Below are 24,833 nucleotides of genomic sequence, written 5' to 3'. Positions count from 1 at the left end.
TTATATAATAGAATCTGTTATAACTTAAGATCGCCATAAAAAAAGACATAAACTGTTCTTTGAACCGCAATCTCTAGGAGGTGCGCTTGAGGTTCCAGTTCATGACTTGTTAATATGGCGATGCGTGAGGCAGCATTAGCGTGTCGTGATCCTGGCTGATTAGGGAGCTTCCAATGCAGTCTAAGGCTTGGGCTTGGTCCCAATCGGCATCCAAGCTTCCTGTTCAAAATTTTTTGCAATCAGAAAAATGAATGGGTCGATGTCCAAATAGTGACTTGCTCTGATAGCCACAGCAAAAGCAGAGAACGGACGTATAACACTGATACGGGTCTAATTGGACCATAGAATAGTAGTAATTTTGTTCACAATTGTATTCGAGTTTTTTTTCAATTGACTTGATGAAATCCGCAACACGGTCCTGAAAACTAACCATCTTGCCATCTCATAACGCAAGCTGTGAAGAAAATGTTCCCGTCTGTATTTTGCACAACTTTCTTTGATAGAAATAATAAGGCTGATATCAAATATTTTTAATTCAAACAGCATAAGGCTTCAATACGGCCCCATTACCGCGAGTCTAACCTCGAGTAACTAACACAGTTGGTAGTTGTACTCAAGGTGAAGAAAAAATCTGCGTAAAAAGATATTCCTCGTCAAATCAGCGTACTTACAAATCAACAACAAATTGTTGTAGCAAATCCATACACCTGACAACCATCGAACACATTCCCCAGGCAATCCCTGCACCTGTACGCCAGCCATCGAACGCATTGCCCCAGTCAATCCCTGAATCTGCATGCAAGCCATCAAACAAATTCCTCAACCAATCCCTGCACTTTCAATACATCAAATACATTCACCATGCAATCTAACACATTTTCCAAGCAATCCCTGGATCTGCAAGCCATCAACACATTCCTGAGGCAATTCCTGCATCTGCAAGCCATCAACACATTCCTGAGGCAATTCCTGCATCTGCAAGCCATCAACACATTCCTGAGGCAATCCCTGCATTTGCAAGCCATCAACACTTTCCCCAGACAATCCCTGCCTCTGCAAGCCATCAACACATTCCCCAGCAAATCAGTGCTTGGGTGGCGAGTGTGCACTTCAGGGGCCGTGCGCTTAGAGCAGCTCGGACTAAACAAACAAGGGAGGCTTGAGACGAGGGGAGGCATGGAGGGGTGTGGGGGATCTTGAGGCGAGGGAGGGTTTGAGGGGATGAAGGGGAGCTTGAAAGGACGAGGGTAGGCTTGAGGGGTCGAGGGGAGGCTTGCGGGGACGAGGGAGGCTCGAGGGGCCGATGGGATAAGTCGCCACTCTGATGCCGTCGTCCTGGCGAGTCCCATGCCTACCCACGTACCCCATTATTATTCTACACAGCGAGCTCCGCTGAGAATTGTTCGTGCTTCGATTAATGTGTTCATGTTTTTTGCTTGATTTTCTTGTTTGTGTTATTTGTTGTTAACTACGAACCAGACTTCTAAACCACGAGACCTCGCATTAGAGTTCTAAATCCCGGGACCTCGCAATAAAGTTCTAGACCTCGGAACCGAGGTCTATTGTAGAACCACCTCGGGACCCCGCAGTCCGCACTACAGTTCTCGACCTCGGGACCCCGCACTACTGTTCTAGACCTTGGGACGCGCACTACAGTTCTGGACCTCGGGACCGTTGTCTAGAACCACCTCGTGACCGCGCATTACAGTTCTAGACCTCGGGACCGCGCACTAGAAACCCAGACCTCGTGACCGAGCACTACAGTTCTTCATTGACGTCGCGGTGTGCAGAGGAGAGCAAGCATCGTACCGGCCACGTATGGTAGTGCCAACAACACCCACGCTGCTGCGGCTATTGTTACTATTACTGTTGCTATAACCGCTGGTGCTATTTTGTTACTATTGATGCTGCTTCGGTTGGTGCTGCTTCGGCTAATGCTGCTTTCGTTGTTATTGCTGCTTTTACTGCTGCTGCTTGTGTAATTACTCTGTTTCATTTTAAGACTTCTCACATGATGCTTTTATTGCCGCTGTCACTGATTCTGGTGCTGTTGCTGCTGCTACTGTCGTTGCCGCAGCTGCTGAGGTCAAGCGCGGCTCAGCAAACACTGTGAGGCGGCAGAGAGGTTTGGCCGAGCATCAGGGAGCGTCCCTTACAGGCTGACAAACACGGCCATGCTTACCGCCACGACAAACACGGCCCTGCTTACCGCCACGACAAACACGGCCCTGCTTACCGCCACGACAAACACGGCCCTGCTTACCGCCACGACAAACACGGCCCTGCTTACCGCCACGACAAACACGGCCATGCTTACCGCCACGACAAACACGACCCTGCTCACCGCCACGACAAACACGGCCCTGCTTACCGCCACGACATTATTAACAATGATTGTAATCAGCACGAAATATGCAGTTTCGTGAGAAATCTTTGTCGTGATGGCGCTCTTTTTTATTGTGCCTAAGTTTAGAACTGTGTGTGTTCTAATTTACCTATTAATCTATATGACTCCTAAGAAACTTGTTACTAGAATAAATGAACAAATAAAGAATCAATAATTACATATCTTTATCTGCGGTTTATATTGAAATTTTTTTTTATACTCTAGTTCATTCATGCATAAATCGCATGTTATTCAATGTTGTGTGTTTTAACATGAATTTTAACCGTTACTTTTATTCATTAAATTCAACTGATATATTGACCTTTGCGTGTAACAATATTGCGCTTTAATATTATTTATGTGTTTGAAGTAGTTAATATTAATTTTGTGTTTGAAACTCTTTAGTCATAATGCTATATTCGTCAGTACGCAATTATAAATAGACAAAATTGTAAAGTTAACGAGGCCGGCTGGGTTTTTAGGAACCCTTCACTTTAGAATAGCCATAAGGCTTGGGCTCTTCTAAACCCATGCATTCGTCAAGTTGATGAGGCTTACTGGGTTTTATGAAAAACGCGCAGGCTCGAGTCTCTCCCTCACACTTATAGAAATATTTGAGACGTAAATGGCGTATATCAGCGATGCACGCATCAATGTCACTATTTGGTCAATATGAGTCATCAATTTTTCTGATTGCATTACTATCTTATTGTCGATTTGACCATTTGTTGCTGAATGGGCAATATTTCGCTTTCATGTTAATAAGAGGGGTAACAACGGAGACAGTAATATTTTACTTAATGATGAATCGTTCGGCTCTCAGAATATAGACAGAAAATCTGAGAACACGCTGCAGAGGTGTGTGCGTGAGACCGAGGATGTCAGGGTGTGTGTGTAGTCGGAGTATGGAGAATATATGGTGTCAGGGTGTGTGTGTAGTCGGAGTATGGAGAATATGTGGTGTTAGGGTGTGTGCGGTGTAGTGTGTCAGTCATTCGTGTCACCAAATACGCGCGTGTGCGCCGCCATGTGGATGTTGTTCTTGCTGTTGCGGTGCTCTGTACATTTTTTTGCCGCGACTCCGTTGCAGTCATGTGGCGAATGGTGCATGTTTTCTGTTTCGTTTATGCGATAAGAGGCCCTGGTAAATAGTTCATGCTATATATATTTATCCAATGCTATATATATTTTTTTAAACAGACAATCGTCTCTCCGTCACTTGACGTAATTTTTGCTGAACAACGCGGTTTGAAACGTTGGGATCAGCCGCTGAGAATTGCTTCTCAACGCTCTCTGCACTGAAAATAGTCAATATTTTCCCTCTGATGTTCCCTCTATTTCGCATGGATCTAATTAGAGTGTATCAACAATGCACGTCCCCTCTTCTCCCCTCGCTCGGCTCGCTGCATCTCCGAGGGAATTGTTTGCGAGGCTCTCCAGCTTTACGATCTTCTTAAACTACCTCCACAGCGACGCTGCCGCTCAGCCTGGCCTTATATGCAGTGTCGCAACTGTGCCGCATTTCATGCTCTCGCACCAGGCAGAAAATGACGCGATCGTGTAACTTGTTTTCAATTGTTCAATGCACGATTTCCAATTATTTTCTGCTGTAATTTTAATTATTGTCAAAATTAAACTTGTGTACGTGTCGTTAGATATGAAATGTGTGCCTACACGAAGGAGAACGTGTGCCTTATGATAAATAGATGTGCAAATATCTTTCACTGAATCTTTTCGGCTTCTACATCGTCTAAGAGATTTCTCAACTAGGCGTGATCAATACATAACAAATTATTCTCTATTTGTCAATAATAAGACTACGCCAAATTCCACGGCTTCGATCGTAGCTAGCCATGAAACCCCAAGCACTTTTTCATCGGTCATACTTATTCTCTGTCAATCTGAAATGTTTCTTTGGACTTGAATCGTTCAGATTCGAATGTGAAAAATAGTTCTCATCTGTCGAGCTGACCTGGTCACTGCCATTTGTATGGAATAGTTTTCTATTAATTTGGACTGCGCGGCCAGATGGTCGCGACATGGCCACATTCCTCGCGCTCGACTCATTCTCAGGACGCCGTCGGTATTTTTCTGTTGCCTTTTTTTACTGATTGGATTTAATTCCTTCGCTGTTGTCATCTGTGTTCCGCTGAGCCCATTAATTAATTGTTGTCTTCAAGATGCATTGAAATTTTGGATTTGGATTTCTATTATTTCTAGGATATCATTGATTCTTGCTTGGCGATTTAAAAACCATTTAAAGCATATTCTTTCAACGCGATTTTTCTTCCTATATTACTTTAAGCAAAGCAAATTGGAAATTTTATGGACGTCCTCTATCAGGTGCTTGAATTACTATGTAGGTACTAATTACTGCATTTTTGCTGCAGGTGAAAAATAGCCGTTCAGAGGCACCTCTCATGCACCCTGCCTATCAAATAAGAGGCTGTGTTCTCCGTGAATGCATTGACGGTACAATGAGCCACCAATAACACATGCTTTCTGTTCATTTGTGTTGAACGTGAACGGTTTGGGCTGTACTGAACAACTTATTGACCTTGTATTGACCTTCTATTGACTCAGTATTGACCCTGTATTGACCCTCTATTGACCCTGTAATAACACCTGAGTACAAACGCCTCATCTTGATGAACTTCCCTAACCTGATCGCCTTTCCTGTGCTGAATTTAGCATTCCAATCGTCTATAGTTGTTATATCTTTACAAGTATCTTATAACTTACGATCATCGTACAAACTTAGAAGATGCAGGATCTGGTGTTAATTTCTGAGCAAGACACAAACATCTGAGTTAAACCTAACGAAGAATCCTTTCTTAAACCTGCTGTAACTTTTAATAAATTGTATCATTTGAACATCTTTTCTAGAATGGCTTCCGATGTGCAGAACTTGTCTATATTTATCATCTGAACTACGATTTCTCTTTCTCATACTATTGAGCAACTTATTGAGGGCATAAATAGTATCAACCTATAACGGCCGGCTTGTTCTGAGTCAAAGTTCTGTAATCGTCAAGATCAATTGTGTCAGGAAGCTCAGTTTGTAAGTTGACAGTTCAATTTAGCGTTGGACTCACCGAGCGCTTGTTGAGCCGTAGCCCTGTGGCTGGTCACCACAACACAAGCCTCCCCTCACATCGATCTGCACGCTCAGGGTCGTGCGCGCCTTACATGTCTTCTGTGCATTGCAGGGGCATTGTGCGCCTTAGCGACGCCTCGTTACTTGTTTGCGTGGCGCCTTGTTGCGCATGTGTGGCGCCTTGTTGCGTGTGTGTGACGCTTGGTTACAAGCGTGCGTGACGCTTGGTTACAAGCGTGTGACGATTTGTTACATGCGTTGTATGTGACGTCATATTACATGCGTCTGACGTCTAGTTGCGTTTGCATGGCGTTTTTGCCGCTTTATTGTGCAAGTATGGCGCCGTCTTATTTACGTGTGATGTCGGGTGCGTGTGAAAACTAAACCGTTTGTCTTACGGATGCATTAACCATCTATGCTATTCGTATCCAGAGCTCTGGTAATAATGTTGCCGTCTATAATAATATACCGCCATTCATCCAAACAATCCGCAATTATGATAGTTACAACGTGCATAATTTATCAGCTTGGATGTTAGTCCTCATATTGAATATATGGCCGCTGCAAGGACTGCCGTGGCTACCCGCGCCCTATTTTGGAAAGCGTTAGTGTACGCTAGTGGAACACTTCGAACAGTGAACAGTATAACACAAAGTCCATTGTTTTGTGATCGACAGTAGAACACAAAGTCCAACACAAAAGCTTCCTTATAGGTTCTTTCGATGACCGCCACTCTTATTATTACCACAACTTTTCGCTACACAACTAAATGTTCTTAAGCTAGGCCATACATCGTTGAGGATGTAACAACTCGTGGTCAACTACCAAGTCATGATTTTGTTCATTATATTATTACAATCGTAATTAATATAATTTCATAAATAGTTGTAGCTATATGAAGGGTATTTGAAGAGAAACTGAATTTGTGTTGTTACATTGCTGTTGCGATTGGCCAATAGTTTTGGGATTGCCGTTTGTAATTACGATGGTAAATGCCCAGTTGTGAGATTGCCGAGTGAAATTATGATTGCGATTGTTCAATTGTTGCTAGATTGCCGAGTGGCATTGCCTCCGCATTTGTCTATTGTATTGGGATGGCAGCAAGTTAGCTATACTCTAATTTTGACGTAATTATCTGATTAAATTACTATAGGTACAGCACTTGCTATCGAAACTACAGCAGATTGTAATCTTTCAATTACTGTATAAGATTGCGTGCAAAAATTCTGATTGCCATCGCTAAATTGGCCGTCTTGCAATGATGCAGTTAATGTAATGGTGCAGTTAATGTAATGGTACAGTTAATGTAATGGTGCAGTTAATGTAATGGTACAGTTAATGTAATGGTACAGTTAATGTAATGGTACAGTTAATGTAATGGTACAGTTACGGCCACGACTGGGCCTGTGCCGCTCATCTGCAGCGCGCGAGGCGCCCGTCGCCCCACGTACCATCCCGGAAGTGTTGAGACGCGCTGAATTAAACATTACCTGCCGCCGGCCTTAGCAGAATATCTGCTGATGATGTGCATGATATGTGCTGATGATATACATGATATGTGCTGATCATTTGCATGATTTGTGCTGGTGATATGCATGATATGTGCGGTATACTGTTTCCCTGCTCTTTCGGGATGTCAGCTTTAACTCTTTTCCTGTTAAGTTTCTCCGTGGAATTATGAAAGAATTGTGCAGTATTTAAAGGACCTCCGTTTATTGTGATGGGTATTATATCTCAAAGTTAGCTTGTTTGAATATCATTATTATTTACACTAATAGGAGCAACTCGTACATAGAGGCATTCAACAGTAAAGTATTGCTCGTCGTGCTGGCTGCCAGCGTGAGTTATTTCAAGTTTTTATCTACGAGTATTTCAACTGCCATCAATGTTATTTTTCTCTAATGGCCTACTTACTACAGTAAGCGTTAGTCGTATAATTGATCAAAATGACAATCCCATTTAATAAATTTTTCTTCATCAGCCTATTTTTCCATGGAAGGCCTGGAGCCGATGACGTCACGCTGTGTCTGTTCCATGAGACCTCCTGGCGCCGTCTAGCAGGCGCGCCTTAATAATATAGAAAGAGGCGCCCAGGCTGTAATGTCTTTGATGAGGCGCCACACTGTAATATCTTTTGATGTGCGCATTTATGTGCGTGGTCGTCCTCTGCAAATGAGACGCTAAATTCGTGTGCACATTTATGTGCGCGGTCGTCCGCTGCAAATGAGACGCTAAATTCCTGACGACTTCAATTCGTTTACAATTAAAGTTTGATCACCGGACCTAAATGACCATCACTTGCGGTTTGTTTCTATCATATATAGCCATCAGAAGAACGTGCCTAACGCTAACAAAAAACTTAGTCCTTACTTTATTTACATCAAATCTTGAGGAATATGCTAAATACCGACGATTAACTCGAGTAGATGTGAGGAAGATTAATGGAGAGTGACTGCCCCCACCATTAAAAGTAACGAAATAATACGACCTTGTGACCTTGTGATGAGTTTAGGACGTCGTAGTCCACGGTCACGCTGATGCGCCGCCTTCGTCGTCCTCCGTCTCCGAGTCGTCGTCGGATGTAACGTTGGACGTGTTCCGTCTATTAGCCCTCATTTGGGCACGCTAATGCAAGATGCTGTTGCTTGTCACTTGCTGAGGGTGGTTTCCCATTACTGGACAATCCGGGATCTTTCTCAACCACTTGTCCAGTCGTCTCTTGAATGTTGCAAGGGTAAACTCCCCTCCTCTCAGCGCTTTTGGCAGGACATTAAAGAGCCTCGGTCCTACCACGGACAGTGATCCATCACGAAGAGTCTACTCTGGCCGCGGCTCGGTTATTAAATGGGGGAATCCTGCACAGTCTCCCCTTTCTTTCGTTGTAATATGTCATTATTTTGGAGGTCTCACTCTCAAAGTTGGGAGCCAGTCCGTTTATCATCTTCCAAGTGTACAGTATGATATACCTTTCTCTTCTCTCCAGTGAGTACAGTTCCAGGTGTTTCAGCCTCCCCCAGTAGTTCAGGTTCAGTTCCCTCATGCCGCTGATCCTGTACGTGAAGGTCACCTGCCCTGCCTCCAGTTTTCGCACCGCACCCGCCTTGAATGGCGACCAAAGTTGGCAGCAATACTCAAGATTGGGGAGCACGAGGGCTCTGAAGAGTGTACACATTGGTGCTGCTTCTCTCGTTCGAAATGTCCGCCATATCCACCCCATCCGTTGCCGGCTGCGCGCGACTATTTCCTCGATATGGGCATCGAACGTGGCTTCAGTACTCATCAACACTCCGAGATCTCGAACTAGTTGCTTCTCCTCAATTTCTGTGCCATCTGATGCCAAGTAGCGATGTGGCATCCCGATCTCTGTGCGGACTCTGTATCTTATTACTTCGAACTTGTGCCGTTGAACTGCATATTGTTCACTAGGGCCCAATCGTAGATTGACGATAGATCATCCTGTAATCTCTCGCAGTCTAGGTCATCTGTGATCTTCATCAGCACTCTTGTATCGTCCGCAAATGATGATCTAGACGTGTGGGTGAGTTCCGAGTCTATGTCGGCAATGTGGATGAGGAAGAGGATCGGTCCAAGCACTGAGCCCTGCGGGACTCCGCTTTTCACCTTCGCTTCTCTCGATTTCGAGTTTCCAATTGCGACAGCTTGTACTCTATTTGTAACGAAGTTGTGGATCCACCTCAACAGGCTTCCTCCTACCCCCAGTTAACAGCCTCAGCTTTCTAAAGAGCACCCCATGGTCAACTTTGTCGAAAGCTTTAGCAAAGTCCAGGTATATCACGTCCACGCCAGCTCCCTCTTCCAGCTGGGCCACTAGACGGTGATGGTGCTCCAGTAACTGTGACAAACAGGAACGATTACGCCGGAAACCATCTTGTCCGTTATTAAACAGGTCAGCCTCTTCCATATACCGGACAAGCCTTCCTGACCACTACCTTCTCAAAAACCTTGATCACATGTGAGGTCAAGGTCACAGGTCTGTAATTTTGCGGTCTGTCCTTTGCACCTCCTTTGTGGATTGGCGTTATCAGTCCTACTTTTAGGCCCTCAGGAATAATTCCCTCCATCATCGAGGCTTTCCAGAGCATTGTGAGCGGAGCCTTCAGTGCTCCAACACACTTCTTCAACAGCACTGCCGGAATTCCGTCGGGTCCTGAAGCTGAAAACGTCGCCAATTCTTTGATACTTATTTCCATATCTTCTGGCCCAAACTCAATGTTCTCCAACCCCCTTCCTTCTGGTAGTTCCTGGAAAACTTCGATTTCGTTCTCCTCCCTTGTGTAGCGAGGGTTACTGAAGACTGATTCAAACTGTGATCCCAGTAACTCACACATACCCTTGTCATCTGTGCCGCACGAATGAATATGAAATAACCGGAAACCTAAACATCAATTCAATGCTATGACAAAAATTCATGCGAAACCCAATCGCATAACATGGTATAAGCATGCGCTCATGTACCTAGAATTGGCTCTGCAGCTTAAGGCCGGGTTCCCACCATGCATATATACTGCCGTGCATGTGCCAGTCACTGTCCAGTCCAATACTCTAGAATGCATTTTCATAGAAGCATTCACACCAGCCGCGTTAGGCACTTGTCATGTCCATGGTGTGAATGCTTCTATGGAAATGCAGTAAAAAATATTGGACTGGACATGCCTGGCACGTGCCCGGCAGTATGGTGTGAAGCCGGCCTAACAGCTCCACGTACCTCACAGGGACGCATGAGGCGAAGTGTTGCCTAGAGTTTGATTAGAAGAAATCTTGTTGTCTTGTCTCGCAGTGATTTGCATCAAGTTCTTACTTCATACCAATAACACATCCCTTTCATTAACCCTCCAGGCAAAAGACGTCGAAAAAAATTTATTGTGAGTTTATTTGGTTGAAACGTGTAATCAACGTTGTTTAAACGTCAAATGCTGGTTGGAACACATTCCTACCATTAACGCGTCTCTACCAGTAGCATATCCATACCCTTAATAATTCTCTACCAACAGCATTTCCATATCAGTTACCTACCAGTAACACGCGCCCCCTAGCATCACATTCCTGTCAGTAACACGTATAGTACGTGTCCTGAAACGCATATCTGTCACGCCCCGCACCCCGCCCTACCTCACGGGACCAGACAACGCCCCTTGGTCCCGTGATGGCCCCGTGACTCTGTGTACCGGCACCCCTGTACCCCGTGTGCCAGCACCCATATTGACTCTATGTCCCCGTGTGTTGCAGGTGCGAGCATCAGGCGGCGGCAGCAGGTTTGAGCCGCAGGTTGCGATGGTGTGTCGTGGCCGCACGGAGTACCTGGCGCAATACCAGGCACCTACTGGGGAGTGGCGCACCAACACGGCTCCTGCCAAGATAACCTGCCTCAAGGACAAGCTCGACATCCTGCACTACTGCAAGCAGGTTAGTAACAGTCCCGCACTACTGCAAGCAGGTTAGTTAACTTCCTGCACTACTGCAAGCAGGTTAGTTAACTTCCTGCACTACTGCAAGCAGGTTAGTTAACAGTCCTGCACTACTGCAAGCAGGTTAGTTAACGTCCTGCACTACTGCAAGCAGGTTAGTTAACAGTCCTGCACTACTGCAAGCAGGTTAGTTAACGTCCTGCACTACTGCAAGCAGGTTAGTTAACGTCCTGCACTACTGCAAGCAGGTTAATAACCGTCCTGCACTACTGCAAGCAGGTTAGTAACCGTCCTGCACTACTTCAAGCAGGTTAGTAACCGTCCTGCACTACTGCAAGCAGGTTAGTAACCGTCCTGCACTACTGCAAGCAGGTTAGTAACCGTCCTGCACTACTGCAAGCAGGTTAGTAACCTCATAACCGTATAATTTTCGATAATTCTAGTTCCCGCTCTCAAAAGTCTTGTAAAACGCAGATCCTGTTCACATCTCGCAGCGACAAATAACGTAGCTTAACAAATAACAACACGCACATACACGGACGACGACAGTTTACTGCTTAGGGTCTAAAGAACCAGTTCTTTGCGGTGCTTCGTGGCTGGACTACAGAGGTGGTATGTTGTTGCTGAGAATGCTTTCCCGACCGTTTTTATGTGATTAGAATCCTATGACGTTCGAGTCAATTTATTAGGAAATTTTAATTACAATCAGTTGAACTAAACAACGCTGAAATAGATTGATGGTAAAATATTATGTCGAAAATCGATCCGGTTTATTGTTCTTTCAGTCGAATTATTGCAACGTTATATAGAGGATAACTTCATAGAAAGCAATCGTTGCTCGCATAATCATTTCCTATGTAAAAAGGATGCAAGATTCGATTGACGATGCAATTTTAGGCCGATGTCATACCCCGTTGCAAAGACGAGCGACGGGCTGACTGTAATTTGCATGCAGTTCCCAGGCAAATATTCCGCGCACGGCCAGCAAAATTGGCCGCAACTTTGCCTGTTTTGCGGTCCGATAAAACAGCGGCCGGCAACCCGACCCTTGCAGCCCAAATTGCAGAGTTCGTTACATCGCAGCAACTCCTCTAACTTCGTCAAACTCGTCCAAAAATGCACATTAATTCATGAATAATATAAGGCCAAGCTTGTTCTCATGACGGAGAGAGTCCACGCGTTTTTGGTCGACTCTCATGTCAAGTAAGTGTGATGTCGACGAAAGCAATATGTGACGAGAGCTATTTGATGACGCGTCGAACCTTGATCGCAAGCAAGCGTCGTTTTTCCATCCTCTCTTGATTACATCCCTGGCCTCATTTCAATGCAATAAAAAACTGTAAAATTGACAAAATATTTTTTGCATGTCCGCTTTAAATATAATGTTAGTTTTTGAAACTGTCAAATTCTTTCGTCGTCATTAAAAAATATCGTATCCATTGACGTTAAGCCATTGTATTAGGTACTTTTGCAAGAGACAACAAAAGTTGATGCTTATCATTATATCTCAAATAGCGTGTATAATATGGTGACAGTCTGGGCTCCATGCGTATAATTGAAAGTCCAGTTCATAATCCGTATCTTTAAAAAAATAGCCCAATCAAATCTCCACTTCTTACGCATAATGATGAAAATGGCAGTGGATATGTAACGATGAATATTAGATTATATAATTATTAAAGTATTATTTTTATTTCCTTCAGATAAATACCGATGATGTGATATGAACTCCATGCAGTTATAGCCCACCCGCCCCTCCCTCGCTTAGTTATGTCTGTTTTTGTGACGGATATTCAGATAATATGGCGCATCGACTGTCGGGGAACTTTTGTGGCCAGAAAGTTAGTGACGTTATACCGAACGTTCGTAGTAGACAAGTTGTTTGTTTAAACCGAGATTGCCTTGTGAAACGATGGTCTTTTTCATGCTGAATTTATGGTAAGCTAACTGCCCATTAAAAAGCTTTGGTGGTCGTTGCCTACCCAACATCTCAGCTAATTGCAGCTGTTAACTCGGATTGTTTTCTGCAATCTTTAGGGGGATCTTTGATAGTCTAATTGTAGCCATGAGTTCTTTGTGTAAGTTATATTGAATGCTATGATTGGAAACTATTGACACGTTTGTTGGTCATGGGTAGGATGATGTGTATAGTTATGAGTATGATAATGTGTATAGTGATGGGTATGAGGAATGAATACGTGTGGATAATACAGATGCATTATATGAAATAAACTGAGGTGATAACGCACTGCGACGTTATCAAGAAAATCAATAAGGCGATGAACGATGCTGTGTATAGAGCAGAGGATAAAATTCTTCCCGAAAAGATTCGATGAAGAGCAAAATGTGATGAATGTCTCTCCACAAGGAGCCTTACAGGACAATGTTGTGTACGCAAGGATATACAGTAGGAAGGCGTCGTAGGAAGCGGTAGGACGCGTGCTGTTTCAGGCAGATGGCGGGGGAGGAGCTTAGTAAGGTCACCACGGCGCCCACCTGCGGGTCTCCACTGCCAAGAGAATATAACGCTCGATAATAATTAAGCTTGATAATAATGTAACAAAGAGTCTCCGCTCGATAATAGATAGTTGAACTCAAGTTTCCTGCACTGTACTGCAAGTAAGAAGCCAGTTGCCGAACTTGAAAACAGAAGCTGTGAAGAATACTTGCGGCTGAAACAATTGAAGTCAATTAAAAAAAAATTCTCACATATAAACGTGCACCTATTACGCTATTATAGATCCCTGAATACTGTACCCAGGCAGAATTTCCACAGAACATTTCAGTTGATGCCCGCAACGACAGCCGTCTTGATGCATTTGATGCTCGCCACGACAGCCGTCTGGATGCAGTTGATGCCCGCCATGACAGCCGTCTTGATGCAGTTGATGCCCGCCATGACAGCCGTCTTGATGCATTTGATGCTCTCCATGACAGCCGTCTTGATGTAGTTGATGCTCGCCATGACAGCCGTCTTGATGCACTTGATGCCCGCCATGTCAGCCGTCATGATGCAGTTGATGCTCTCCATGACAGCCGTCTTGATGCACTTGATGCTCGCCATGACAGCCGTCTTGATGCAGTTGATGCTCTCCATGACAGCCGTCTTGGTGCACTTGATGCCCGCCATGTCAGCCGTCTTGATGCAGTTGATGCTCTCCATGTCAGCCGTCTTGATGTAGTTGATGCTCTCCATGTCAGCCGTCTTGATGTAGTTGATGCTCTCCATGACAGCCGTCTTGATGCACTTGATGCCCGCCATGACAGCCGTCTTGATGCAGTTGATGAGCGCCATGACAGCCGTCTTGATGCAGTTGATGCTCGCCATGACAGCCGTCTTGATGCACACGATGCTCTCCATGACAGCCGCCTTGATGTAGTTGATGCTCACCACGACAGCCATCTTGATGCACTTGATGCACGCTATGACGGCCGTCTTGATGCAGTTGATGCTTGCCACGACAGCCGTCTTGATGAAAATGATCACAATCCTACTCATCAAAATCAGTTTATTATAAGTTGCCACTGAATGGCTACCAATTCCACTCCATTTTCTGAAGTCACATGTGGAGTCAAGGTTCCTTAATAATCCTACTCTATTTTCTAGGTTCTGTTGTTTTGCAGTAAAGTTGAGCCCGTTAATGAGCCCAGACCCTAAGCCCACTCTCGGTCCCTCGCCCACAGCCCTGCAGGCCCATTATGTTGAGCAGCTCGGCTCCCTCTCTCAGCCTCTGCCTATAATTCTCCATAAATACTGAAGCACAACATTGCCTTTCCGCGCCCCCTCCTCGAGCACTCTCTCTCTCCAAACTCTGTCCTCTCTTGCTCTCCAAACACACTATCTCTCTCCAAGCTTAAATATTCTTTCTCTCCAAACTCAAACACTCTCTCCTGACGCACTCTTCCCCGAACACACACACTCTCTCTTCAAACATTGTCTCTCTAAATAAAAATACTCCCGCCCTCTCACTTTCCAAACAATTGCAATAACTCTCGCTTTCTCAACACTTACCCTCAATCTCCCTCGACCACCAAGACTAATAATAAGCATCATGAGAGGGTCGTTACCTGTAGCGTGCTCGGCCAAAACAAGCTGCTGTGCTCGCAGAGCGATAGATAGCCAGTAGGCATGAAGTTCTCGTTGCTAACTCTAAGTCCACAGCGAAAAGTTGAGATATTTTATTCTGAAGATTGCGCTCGTGAAAAGTTACTGTGATAGATCTAGATGTGGTGACTAGAAAAGATCGGGAAATATCATTTTGTGTTTGTTATCGACTGTGTAACTTCAGTTTTCTTGGATTTGAACGATGCCACATTTTTTTTTGTAATTTAGTCCAACTAAACTTGTTTATGTTCTCGTTGAGGTGTTTCTTACTTATATATTTTACCATGTTACTTCCAATTATCTCGCTAAAGACAACACCATCATACAAGCTACTTGTATGACAGAGCGCAAGTTTATGAAGAAGACTGGAGTCGGTATAGGGAGAATCAGCACCCGGCTCTGATGGGCGCTGATATGGCCGTCTTGGTGCGACGTACGCAAGGCATGGGAGAAAGTCATTGGGAGGAATTTCATGCTGGGGAAAAGGTGATACGTTAGAAAGTAATGCGGGAGAATGTGATGAAATGAATGTCACACGAGAAAATAAGATTAGCTGGAGGGAAATGTTTAGAATTTGTTGGAAGAATAGAATTAAAGATCGGCCCTCACGCAGTTTTGGCTTTGGAAAACGTACCTACTATAGAAAAGAAGAAATGATACTAGCTGGGCGGAAGAAGGAAGGGGCTTATCACAAAGAATGGCAAGGCACAATACCAGGGACTCTCACAATGGCTGCAGCTAAAGAGCATCCTCCTCATAGCGTCCTCATTCCTTCCGTCCACGTCTCAGGCAACGACCTCTTCACCGCCGATCAGAGATCCAGTGTGACCTCTTATATAGTCACAGATTATCTTCTGAAGCACGGACCTCATGGTCACCAGATTATCTTCTAATTAAATTTACCTCTTGGAACCTTGCGAGATGATCCCTGCACAGGGAACGATCTTTTGTAAAATGATCGGTATACCGGGAATGGCATCTTGATTGAAAAAGTTTTTAGGAGAAGTGAAGTGACATCGCGATTACTGAACGCTTTTAGGTAGAGAGACCTCATGGTCAATGAACGTTTTAGGTGTAGTGACCTCTTGGTCACTGAACGCTTTTAGGTGGAGTGACCTTTAGGTCAATGAACATGTTAGGTGGAGTGACCTCTTTCTTGGTCAATGAACGTTTTAAGTGGAGTAACCTCTTGGCCAACGAACGCTTTTAAGTGGAGTAACCTCTTGGCCAACGAACGCTTTTAGGTGGAGTGACCTCTTGGCTAACGAACGCTTTTAGGTGGAGTGACCTCTTGGCTAACGAACGCTTTTAGGTGGAGTGACCCCTTGGTCAACGAACGCGTTTAGGTGGATTGACCTCTTGGTCAACGAACGCTTTTAGGTGGATTGACCTCTTGGTCAACGAACGCTTTTAGGTGGATTGACCTCTTGGTCAACGAACGCTTTTAGGTGGAGTGACCTCTTGGTCAACAAACGCTTTTATGTGGAGTGACCTCTTGGTCAACGAACGCTTTTAGGTGGAGTGACCTCTTGGTCAACAACCGCTTTTACAAACGCTTTTAGGTGGGATGACATCTTGGTCAATGAACGTTTTAGGTGGAGTGACCTCTCGGGCAATGAATGATTAAGCATCGCAGTCAGCTCTATAGATCGCCTTATAAAGATATCATCACTACTCACTAATTGAGAAGTTGGGGTTATTGACAGTGATGCGATTACTGCAAATATTCTAGTCAATTAAGGCTCCAGTTCGCTTGCCATGTCCCTGATCGAGACATTCCGGGTACAGGTATAAGGCTGCTCATGAATCGGAGCTTCAATTTGCATTGGTTATTGACCGCTTAGATCAATAGGTGAAATTCCAGCTCCTAAACTCGTGCGTCTTTATAAACAAATCCTTGAAGCTTATAACTAATTTGTACAGAAAACGTGCTTCAAAGGTTCATTAAAGTTTCCGGACGCTTCTTTTCTGCGATATCGTGGTCGCATCCGTCTTTCTCTGCCTGTAGAATGTGGATCCATCATGAACAGCCTTCGTTCACGAAGATATTGTGGGTCGAACAAACCAACTTATCGCTCTCCATAAATCCAAGTTCCAGCGGTTTTACGATAACATGAGCGCAAGTTATACGCCATTCTCGCTTCTTACTTTTGTATAACTTGATTTTTGCGTCATAGCTGAATCAAACATCCCCGTGTTATGCTTACAATAACATGCAGCATACATTACCCATACGTAATCAAGTTTTAGTGGCGTCGTTTGTTAATCATATTTGCGTTGTACTTGTTCCTTACTCACGTATACCTACTTCATACTTGTTTGTATTCTCATCATACATGCGTCCTATAATTGCTTTATACTTTCACCATACTTGCATCTTACAAGCGTCATATATGGACCATTATTTTATCAATCTGCACTAAAGACACCCGAGATCAACGTACGCTTGTCTTAATCCTCTTTATTAAAGTAAATATTGAAAACTGCATTTATGACCAAGCATTAATCGTACATTGTTTATCCACCGGCCTGTTTAATAATTTTCATATAAATATTATTATGTTACGCATTTATTTGAGAGATTGGAGTGATATGGAATATCAAGGTTCAAAGGGATTATTTACCGACAACTGATGGAATTTGCATCAAAGAGCGCGAGAATGTCTGGCGCAGTGGTATGCTGGTGGTCTGTTATTGCAGCCACTGATGCTGTGTAACATGCAGTAAAGAGCGCGAGAATGTCTGGCGCAGTTGTATGCTGGTGGTCTGTTATTGAAGCCACTGACGCCATTCTATGGCTCTATAGTGACCCGATGTTTGGGTCAGCTTTAGCGCTGCTCGTAAATTACAGTGTTCTTTGATGCCGCTTGATTTCATGGGACAGACTTCCGACGTTGGCTTGGGCCTAAATTGCATGATATCAGCGTTCGGCCAGTGAAAATTTCAATGGGCGCCAATATTCCTGGGGAAAATCGTATGATAGAGGAAGGTTCGGATCGGTTGTCATTTGAAGAAATAAATATAAGAGTTCGACACTCAACCGGCCGCCATTCTAATGGATATCCACGCCAAAAATTGTGCGCAGGAGGTGCGCTGCTGTCACTGCTTTTTTTCAGAACTGGTCGTAAATTAAGGAAGTTTTGGGTGGCTTTTGCTGGTCCGAGCGCCATTATGTGCTCGAAAAGCTGGCCAATTTAGACGAGCTCAATTCTCCATGGAACTTTTTCGCTGTTAGTCTCGAGTGCCCGAATTGTGAGCGAGTTTGCGATGCCTGTTCATTGGTGTTGGAACAACGTTCTGCTCGGGCCTTATTTTTAACACGTTTTTCTTAGCTTAGCTTCGCGTTTGTGTAAGGAATTTACACAATCGAAGAATTTGAATATTTTATTTTAAATGAAGTAATTTAACAAGAAACTCCAACGAGAACGGAGATGATCAATCCGCAANGTATAAGAGACAGGGCTATACGTTCACCATCGAATTTCCAAAATTTAAAAATCTGCCCGACACACGTTTTTTGGGGCGAACCATAATTTATTTTCTACTTTTTAGTCCACAAGAAAAACGTGGTTTTTTTTAAAAAGTTTTTTTAAGTATTTTATTCTTTTTTTGCATACCAAAAAAAACTGATTTCAATCAGAGTTTTTCTTAATATCGCCTCCGTTCATAATCCTTTTTATATTTTACTTCCGTCACATTTTCAATTTTTGCTTGTTGCTTCACTATTTATTATTTGCTGTTTATCCTTTAGTTTTCTCTTACTCTATTTTATATTTTATACATCATTCATGCCTAGCTTCTTCGATCAATATCGTTACTACTGCAATGCAACCACCATGCTTCACATCCACATCCACTGTCGCATTTTTCCTCACTGTCTCTCCCCTTCTTCTGCCTCTCTCCATACCCTGGAGTACCACACTATCGAGTCTGGCGCAAGTTTATGGCAGGGGTATAGATTTCTATTATAGTTCTCTTAGGTCTAAGGTATCACACGTGCGGCGCTAGCCGAACTCGCGGCACCGGCGGCTGGAGCGCGGTAGAATATTAAGCCCTCCTGCATGGGGCCGAATTATCAAAACTCGCTTAAGTACACGTACCGACCGGCCTAACTACACGTAGCGGTTTAAGTAAACGTAGCGGCAAATTTATCGTCTGTGATTGGTGGGTTTAACTTGAAAATCCGTCAATGTTATGCTGACGGAATTGCGAACTCGCAACTGTTTATGATAGCTTTTGATCAGTGATTCTTAAACTGTATATATGCTAGTTTTCGATGCCTTGCGGTTGTTAACGTTATTTTCTTCCATTTGTCCATGGTACATTGGTACATGAGGCAATTAACACTTCATCAACAACCTCCTTGAAATCAGTAAACTGCCTGATTTTGAAACAACAGCTTCAGATTCTAGTCATGTTAACAGTTTGTATGAAAACAACAGCTAAATTGCGACACATTGATTGCTTATATTTTAAATATATTAATGCTAAAACCCAATTAAGTTCCCAATGACGACTATAATTGTTATTATTGTATTTAACACCACTCTGATGCTCATCAACGGAAGTAATATTGGCATTCACTGTGTTTAAAGTACCCGTTAACTGCGGCTACGGTGGCAATTATTTCTTAATGAATTGCCCGCTGAACACAGAAATTAAAATCTCACACATCAACAAAAATTAATCTTGGAACGTCAACTACATTGCACGAATATGCTGCATATTCTGAACGTGTTAGCATACCCGGCAAAATTTTTATAAAAAATATGTTTTCGTTATATTGAATTTTTCTTTTTGAAATGATGTTTGCATTAGGAGTCGATGTATTATTATGATGTTCTTTTAACCACCTCATTATATCACTCCATGAGCGCTAGTTTAATTAGTTGCGACCACGCATTTGGTTTAGAATAGGCGTTCGAATCGCTGCCTTAACGACGCGTGCTCTGAATCACGGGTTCGATAACTATAGTGCGTCTTTTTTTATTGGGATTCCGTAGTGGCTCTTTCATCAACTGCAAAGTTCGTCCAGATGAGGTGCATGGTGCTGCAATTACCTACCTTTTATGGTGTTTTTTTTAATCGCGTTCCTTTTCTGGTATCTATAAATTGTTCTAGACGCATGATAATAATTTTTTTGGCTCGGTGGTCAACAGGCCACGTCCACACGCGTCGAACATGTGGTCTTTAATGTTAGTTTATAATGCCCCCGAATAATACATACTTTATTTCTTCAATTAAACGCCTGGATAACATGGTCGGCGCTCATTACTGTTCCAGTTTTGCACGAGTGGTATCAAGTACACAGTTGCCTCAGTTGGAACACTTCTAACTGAAATAATGTACAACTTCTGGACGAGAGATTCTACTGTACAGTTGCTTCAGTTGGAACACTTCCAACTGAAAAACTTTTTAACGTGTAATATCAACTGCGCGTTATCAAATTTTTATATCTGCGCTGAGTCGCAAGAGATTGCAGCCATGAAAGTTCGTAGGCAATCTTGAAGTTCTGCTGCACCGGCAACTTATTTAATTTCCACTTGGCCAAAAACTTGTGCTCTCCATTGTATTGCTGGGGCCTGGCGGTGCATGCTTCGCTCTTCTGCACCGTCTCCACCTTACTGGTCCTGATCTTCTGCACCGTCTCCACCTTACTGGTCCTGATCTTCTGCACCGTCTCCATCTTACTGGTCATGATCTTCTGCACCGTCTCCACCTAACTGGTCCTGATCTTCTGCACCGTCTCCACCTTACTGGTCCTGATCTTCTGCACCGTCTCCACCTTACTGGTCCTGATCTTCTGCACCGTCTCCACCTAACTGGTCCTGATCTTCTGCACCGTCTCCACCTTACTGGTTTGCGGTCACATTAGAGCGGTCAGACTGCATCATCACATGTTCAGTTGACACTTGCTGTACAATCAGACTGTTTTTATGGTAAAATTAGTTATTTGGGGTAACACGTGCATGCAACCTTGTAAATAAGTTCGTGGCTTGTAAATAGTTTTTCATTACTCGCCATAAATGGCTTTTCAATAAAAATTACCCGGCGACGCATCTTGAAAATGGTCGGCAACGCTTTGGGCTTAAAAAACAATGTATTGCACCGTCTCCACCTTACTGGTCCTGATCTTTTGCACCGTCTTCACCTTACTGGTCCTGATCTTCTGCACCGTCTCCACCTTACTGGTCCTGATCTTCTGCACCGTCTACACCTTACATGTCCTGAATAACGGCATCAAACACCTGTATCAGTGTTGGCAACATCTTCCGTAATTGATGGAGAGCTTGCATCCTAATTTTTAGAGAGTCTGCAGACTGCACGTTCATTTTTATGTTGGAATGCCTGATGCATACACGATCAAAAACGCATATAATTTCCAAATCAACATAGAGTGTTTCTTTTGAAATATACGAATGCCGGAATTTTATGATTTATTTCTCAACTATATTGAGGACACGCGTATCCATCAAAAACTATGAAATTTGTGCAGGTGAAGTTATAAAATGGTCCTGCAATGCGACGTCATCTCAGTGTAATGAGTCCTTGACATGAATTTCTCGTATGTGTATTGTTCGTAAAACGAGAATTGTCTTTTTCCAGGTTCTGTTGTCATTGGCTGTGGAAATATTGCTGGCTCGATTTGACGCTCAACCTAATTTATTTTCTTGCACTTGCAGGAACAAAAGCAGCCGCGACCGATACCTTTCATCCATCCGTCCCAATTAGGATGACGACACGTAAAGATAAACGATGCTTTGGCTTTCGTGTATTGTCCCAAAAGGGTGGCATCTGTCGACCTTCATCATTTGCTGGACAATTTTGTGTGCAGCTTCTATTTTCGTGCTTGTTCTTGGCAAAAGAAGGTTTCTGTGAGCGTGCTGAAGATTACGGTTTTCATTCGGGAAATGATGATGTATTCATCTTTATTTTTATTCAGTCAATTTGTTTATACTTCTGCGCACAGTTTAACTCTTAGGAATAAATCGCTGTAAAAATGAATAAAAGTCAATTAAAAGTGAAAATAGTAAAAAAGGAATAAATTGCTGTCAAGGATTGGATTAAAAGGAATGGTCTTCTGTGTTTAAAATAAACTATTGAATAAATCTAATTGCTTCATCGATGTTATTTAGACGTGTCGAATAACTCGTTATTTGTACGAATCGATCAATACCTTAAAATGACCCTGGGGGTAATGATAATCACATGTTGTCTTTGATTAGGAACGACCACTACCGCAATATTCGAGATTCACCTTTGTTTATGAACCTTGTCTATTTCACTCTTCGTAAGTCTTCGGTAACAGAGGGGCTAAACGCAAAAGCATAGAAAAATTTAATTTGCAATTGTTATTCACTAACGATAATGAATTTACATGCTATTGAGATTATGTGAATCATATTTTCGTTATCGTTTCACTATTTCTTCTTACCCACAACACTCGGAGAAGAATTGCCGACGTGTTGCCTGCAAATCTTGCCCCTTCTAGTTTATTTTTCAGCAACTTCTGGGTGATGAAAATCGAAGTCTTTTAAAAGGCGACCAAATGTGGCCGACTATTTGCCGACGTTAATACGGCCTTAATTCTCCTGAGCTCACACCGGGCTCTGTGAGGCTATCCGTCTTCCCTGCTGAGAGTTAGGAGCTTATAACAAATGTTTGTTTTGTTTCGGGCGTTTTTTCGCTGAGCTGTATGAAGCCATTTCTCTCTGTGTCCCGAGCCGATATCCTGCTGTACTGCAGTTGTAAAGACTTGGAGATGCTGTTGGAAATGCGACTTTCGCGGCAGTGTGCTGGCGAACTTTGCGCGACTGCGTTACACTGAGACATGAGGGATATCATCTGCTCCGAGCTCCACTCATCTCAACTCCAGCCTCTTGTAACTACCCCTCTCGAGACTAGTATCCTTAGTTTGTGTTTCGGGCGTAGCAGTCCCAGGCCACGCTGGAGCGCTGCCTCTTTCTACTGCCGCCTTCATCTCCGTCAGGCAGGTCCTCCTCGCCAACGAGGTCTCAAGAGCCAGTCTATGACTACCGTGCATCTGCCTCCAGTTGGGCCAGCTGATGCACGATATTGGTGCATGTTGGCAGTGGTGCAGAGGTGGACAGTGGTGCAGAGGTGGACAGTGGTGCATCAGATAATTATAATTGTCGTCTCTCTTCGCTGTCTCCTTCGTCGAACTACCCTCTCATCCACCATAGTCTTATGACTCGTTAGACCACCCTCACCTCACCACCCTCACATCACCACCCTCACCACGTCAGGTGCCTCGTCTTCTCGCCAGTTCGTCGCATTGATTTAAGATGAGCGGCAGGGATAGCCTGGCCTGCCACTTCATTACGTGCTCCTCTGCTGTCGCCCTCCCTCGGCGTCTTGCCACTAATTGCCTTATTAGTGATCCAGCACGCTGTGCATTACCTGCTTTTTTGAACCTATTGTATTGTGATATTAATGTTTCAGACGTGTTACCACCCATATTTAAAATCCGCAGTTATATTCTATTCTATTTGAAATATCCTATTCCACTTTACTAACGAATTTTTTGTAAGGATTTTTGGCGGTATCCCCGACTGTGATAACATTGAAACGTTATTCCGGGTTTGCGTACATGGGCTTGTATCTGAATTTAATTACCGTTTAATTCAACATCAAGTTGTGATCGATTTTTGTATGGTCTACCTAGGCAGGACTTTGACTGCTCACTGCCGGCGTTTTAGACGAGGTTTATAAGAGGCCACGTCACGCCCGTTGAGCTGAGTCAGCAATTTACCACCGCCGGGAGAAACAATGCAGTTCGTCAAGATCACAATGAACCATTCATTGATCCTTCTTCAAATCTGATACCAATTTCTTAAGGACTTCTTAGGGGGCGTAAGAGTGTCATAATTCCGGCTGGTGATAATTTTTTAGAAATAAAAAATAAATAAATGTATCTATAGAAAATAAAGGCATTAATTGAAGACCAGATTTTTATTTAATTGAAGATTTTTTCACGTAGAAATACTTCAATGTTATATTATATTTTGCGTTGTTATTTTTCCATATAGTCTTCTGGAATTAATGTAAGTAAAAAACCGAACATGATTAAATAATCCGACTGCTTTGATCTCCAAACAGACGATCAGCTCACGGCTTAAACGTTTTAATGTATTTCTTCTTTCCTAAACTCGGTAATACTGCAGAATATATTGCCCTCATCCTAACGACGACCAGCAAGACCACCTGCCGTTGAGTCCTCTCAGCCACCTGTCATAAGTTAGTAATCTGAATTCACATTGGGAACCACCTGTTGATGAAGCCAACTGTTGCAACGTACATAAGTCCTTGTCGCCCTCGCATTTGAAATGTCAATTACCATAGGGTTGACGTTCCTGTGCCGGATTGCGTCCATTCCAGCACGGTGCCGACAGCATAAATCATTTAATACTTCAACTTTGTTCATCTCCATTTACAACAAGATTATATTTTATTCTCTTCTCCTATATTTCTTCCTGTTAGGTGAAATTGCTGACAATTTTAGTTAGTTTGAGCCGCGGAAATAATTCGTCTTTGGCAAGATATATACGTGCTTGGCGTTGCGATGAGATGAAGCCTGTGCGACGTCTCCAGAGATTGGCTCTCTGAGTTACCAGGCGGAACTCGAGTTTCGTGCTGCTGGAGAATTGCCCAGTCAAAAATCATGCGCGTTTTAACGGCGATCTGCGCGTGGTGCGTAATGTGCATGAATTGTCGACCTGTCGCAAGGGAAGGATTCATGTTATTGCCGAATTCTAGTGACTCGGCGTTCTGAAACTTTAGTTATGAATTTATTAACTT

General features: G+C 43.5%; 1 protein-coding gene across 2 annotated transcripts in view; it reads left to right on the top strand.

Moving 5' to 3' along the window:
* Positions 1–24,833, top strand: part of LOC108674920 (amyloid-beta-like protein) — a 49,808-nt gene that overhangs the window by 7,808 nt on the left and 17,167 nt on the right. The window contains exon 2 of one of the 2 annotated variants that reach the window (XM_018162901.2): positions 10,731–10,907. In XM_018162901.2, the coding sequence (XP_018018390.1) occupies positions 10,731–10,907 (177 nt within the window). Of the gene's footprint in view, positions 1–10,730; positions 10,908–11,298; positions 11,313–24,833 lie in introns of those variants that run through there. The other variant, XM_018162902.1, reaches the window with a different exon arrangement.

The sequence above is a fragment of the Hyalella azteca genome, unplaced genomic scaffold (genome assembly GCF_000764305.2).
Source record: "Hyalella azteca isolate HAZT.00-mixed unplaced genomic scaffold, Hazt_2.0.2 contig12448, whole genome shotgun sequence".
NCBI lineage: Eukaryota > Metazoa > Arthropoda > Malacostraca > Amphipoda > Hyalellidae > Hyalella > Hyalella azteca.
This window is presented reverse-complemented; position numbering and strand designations above follow the sequence as displayed.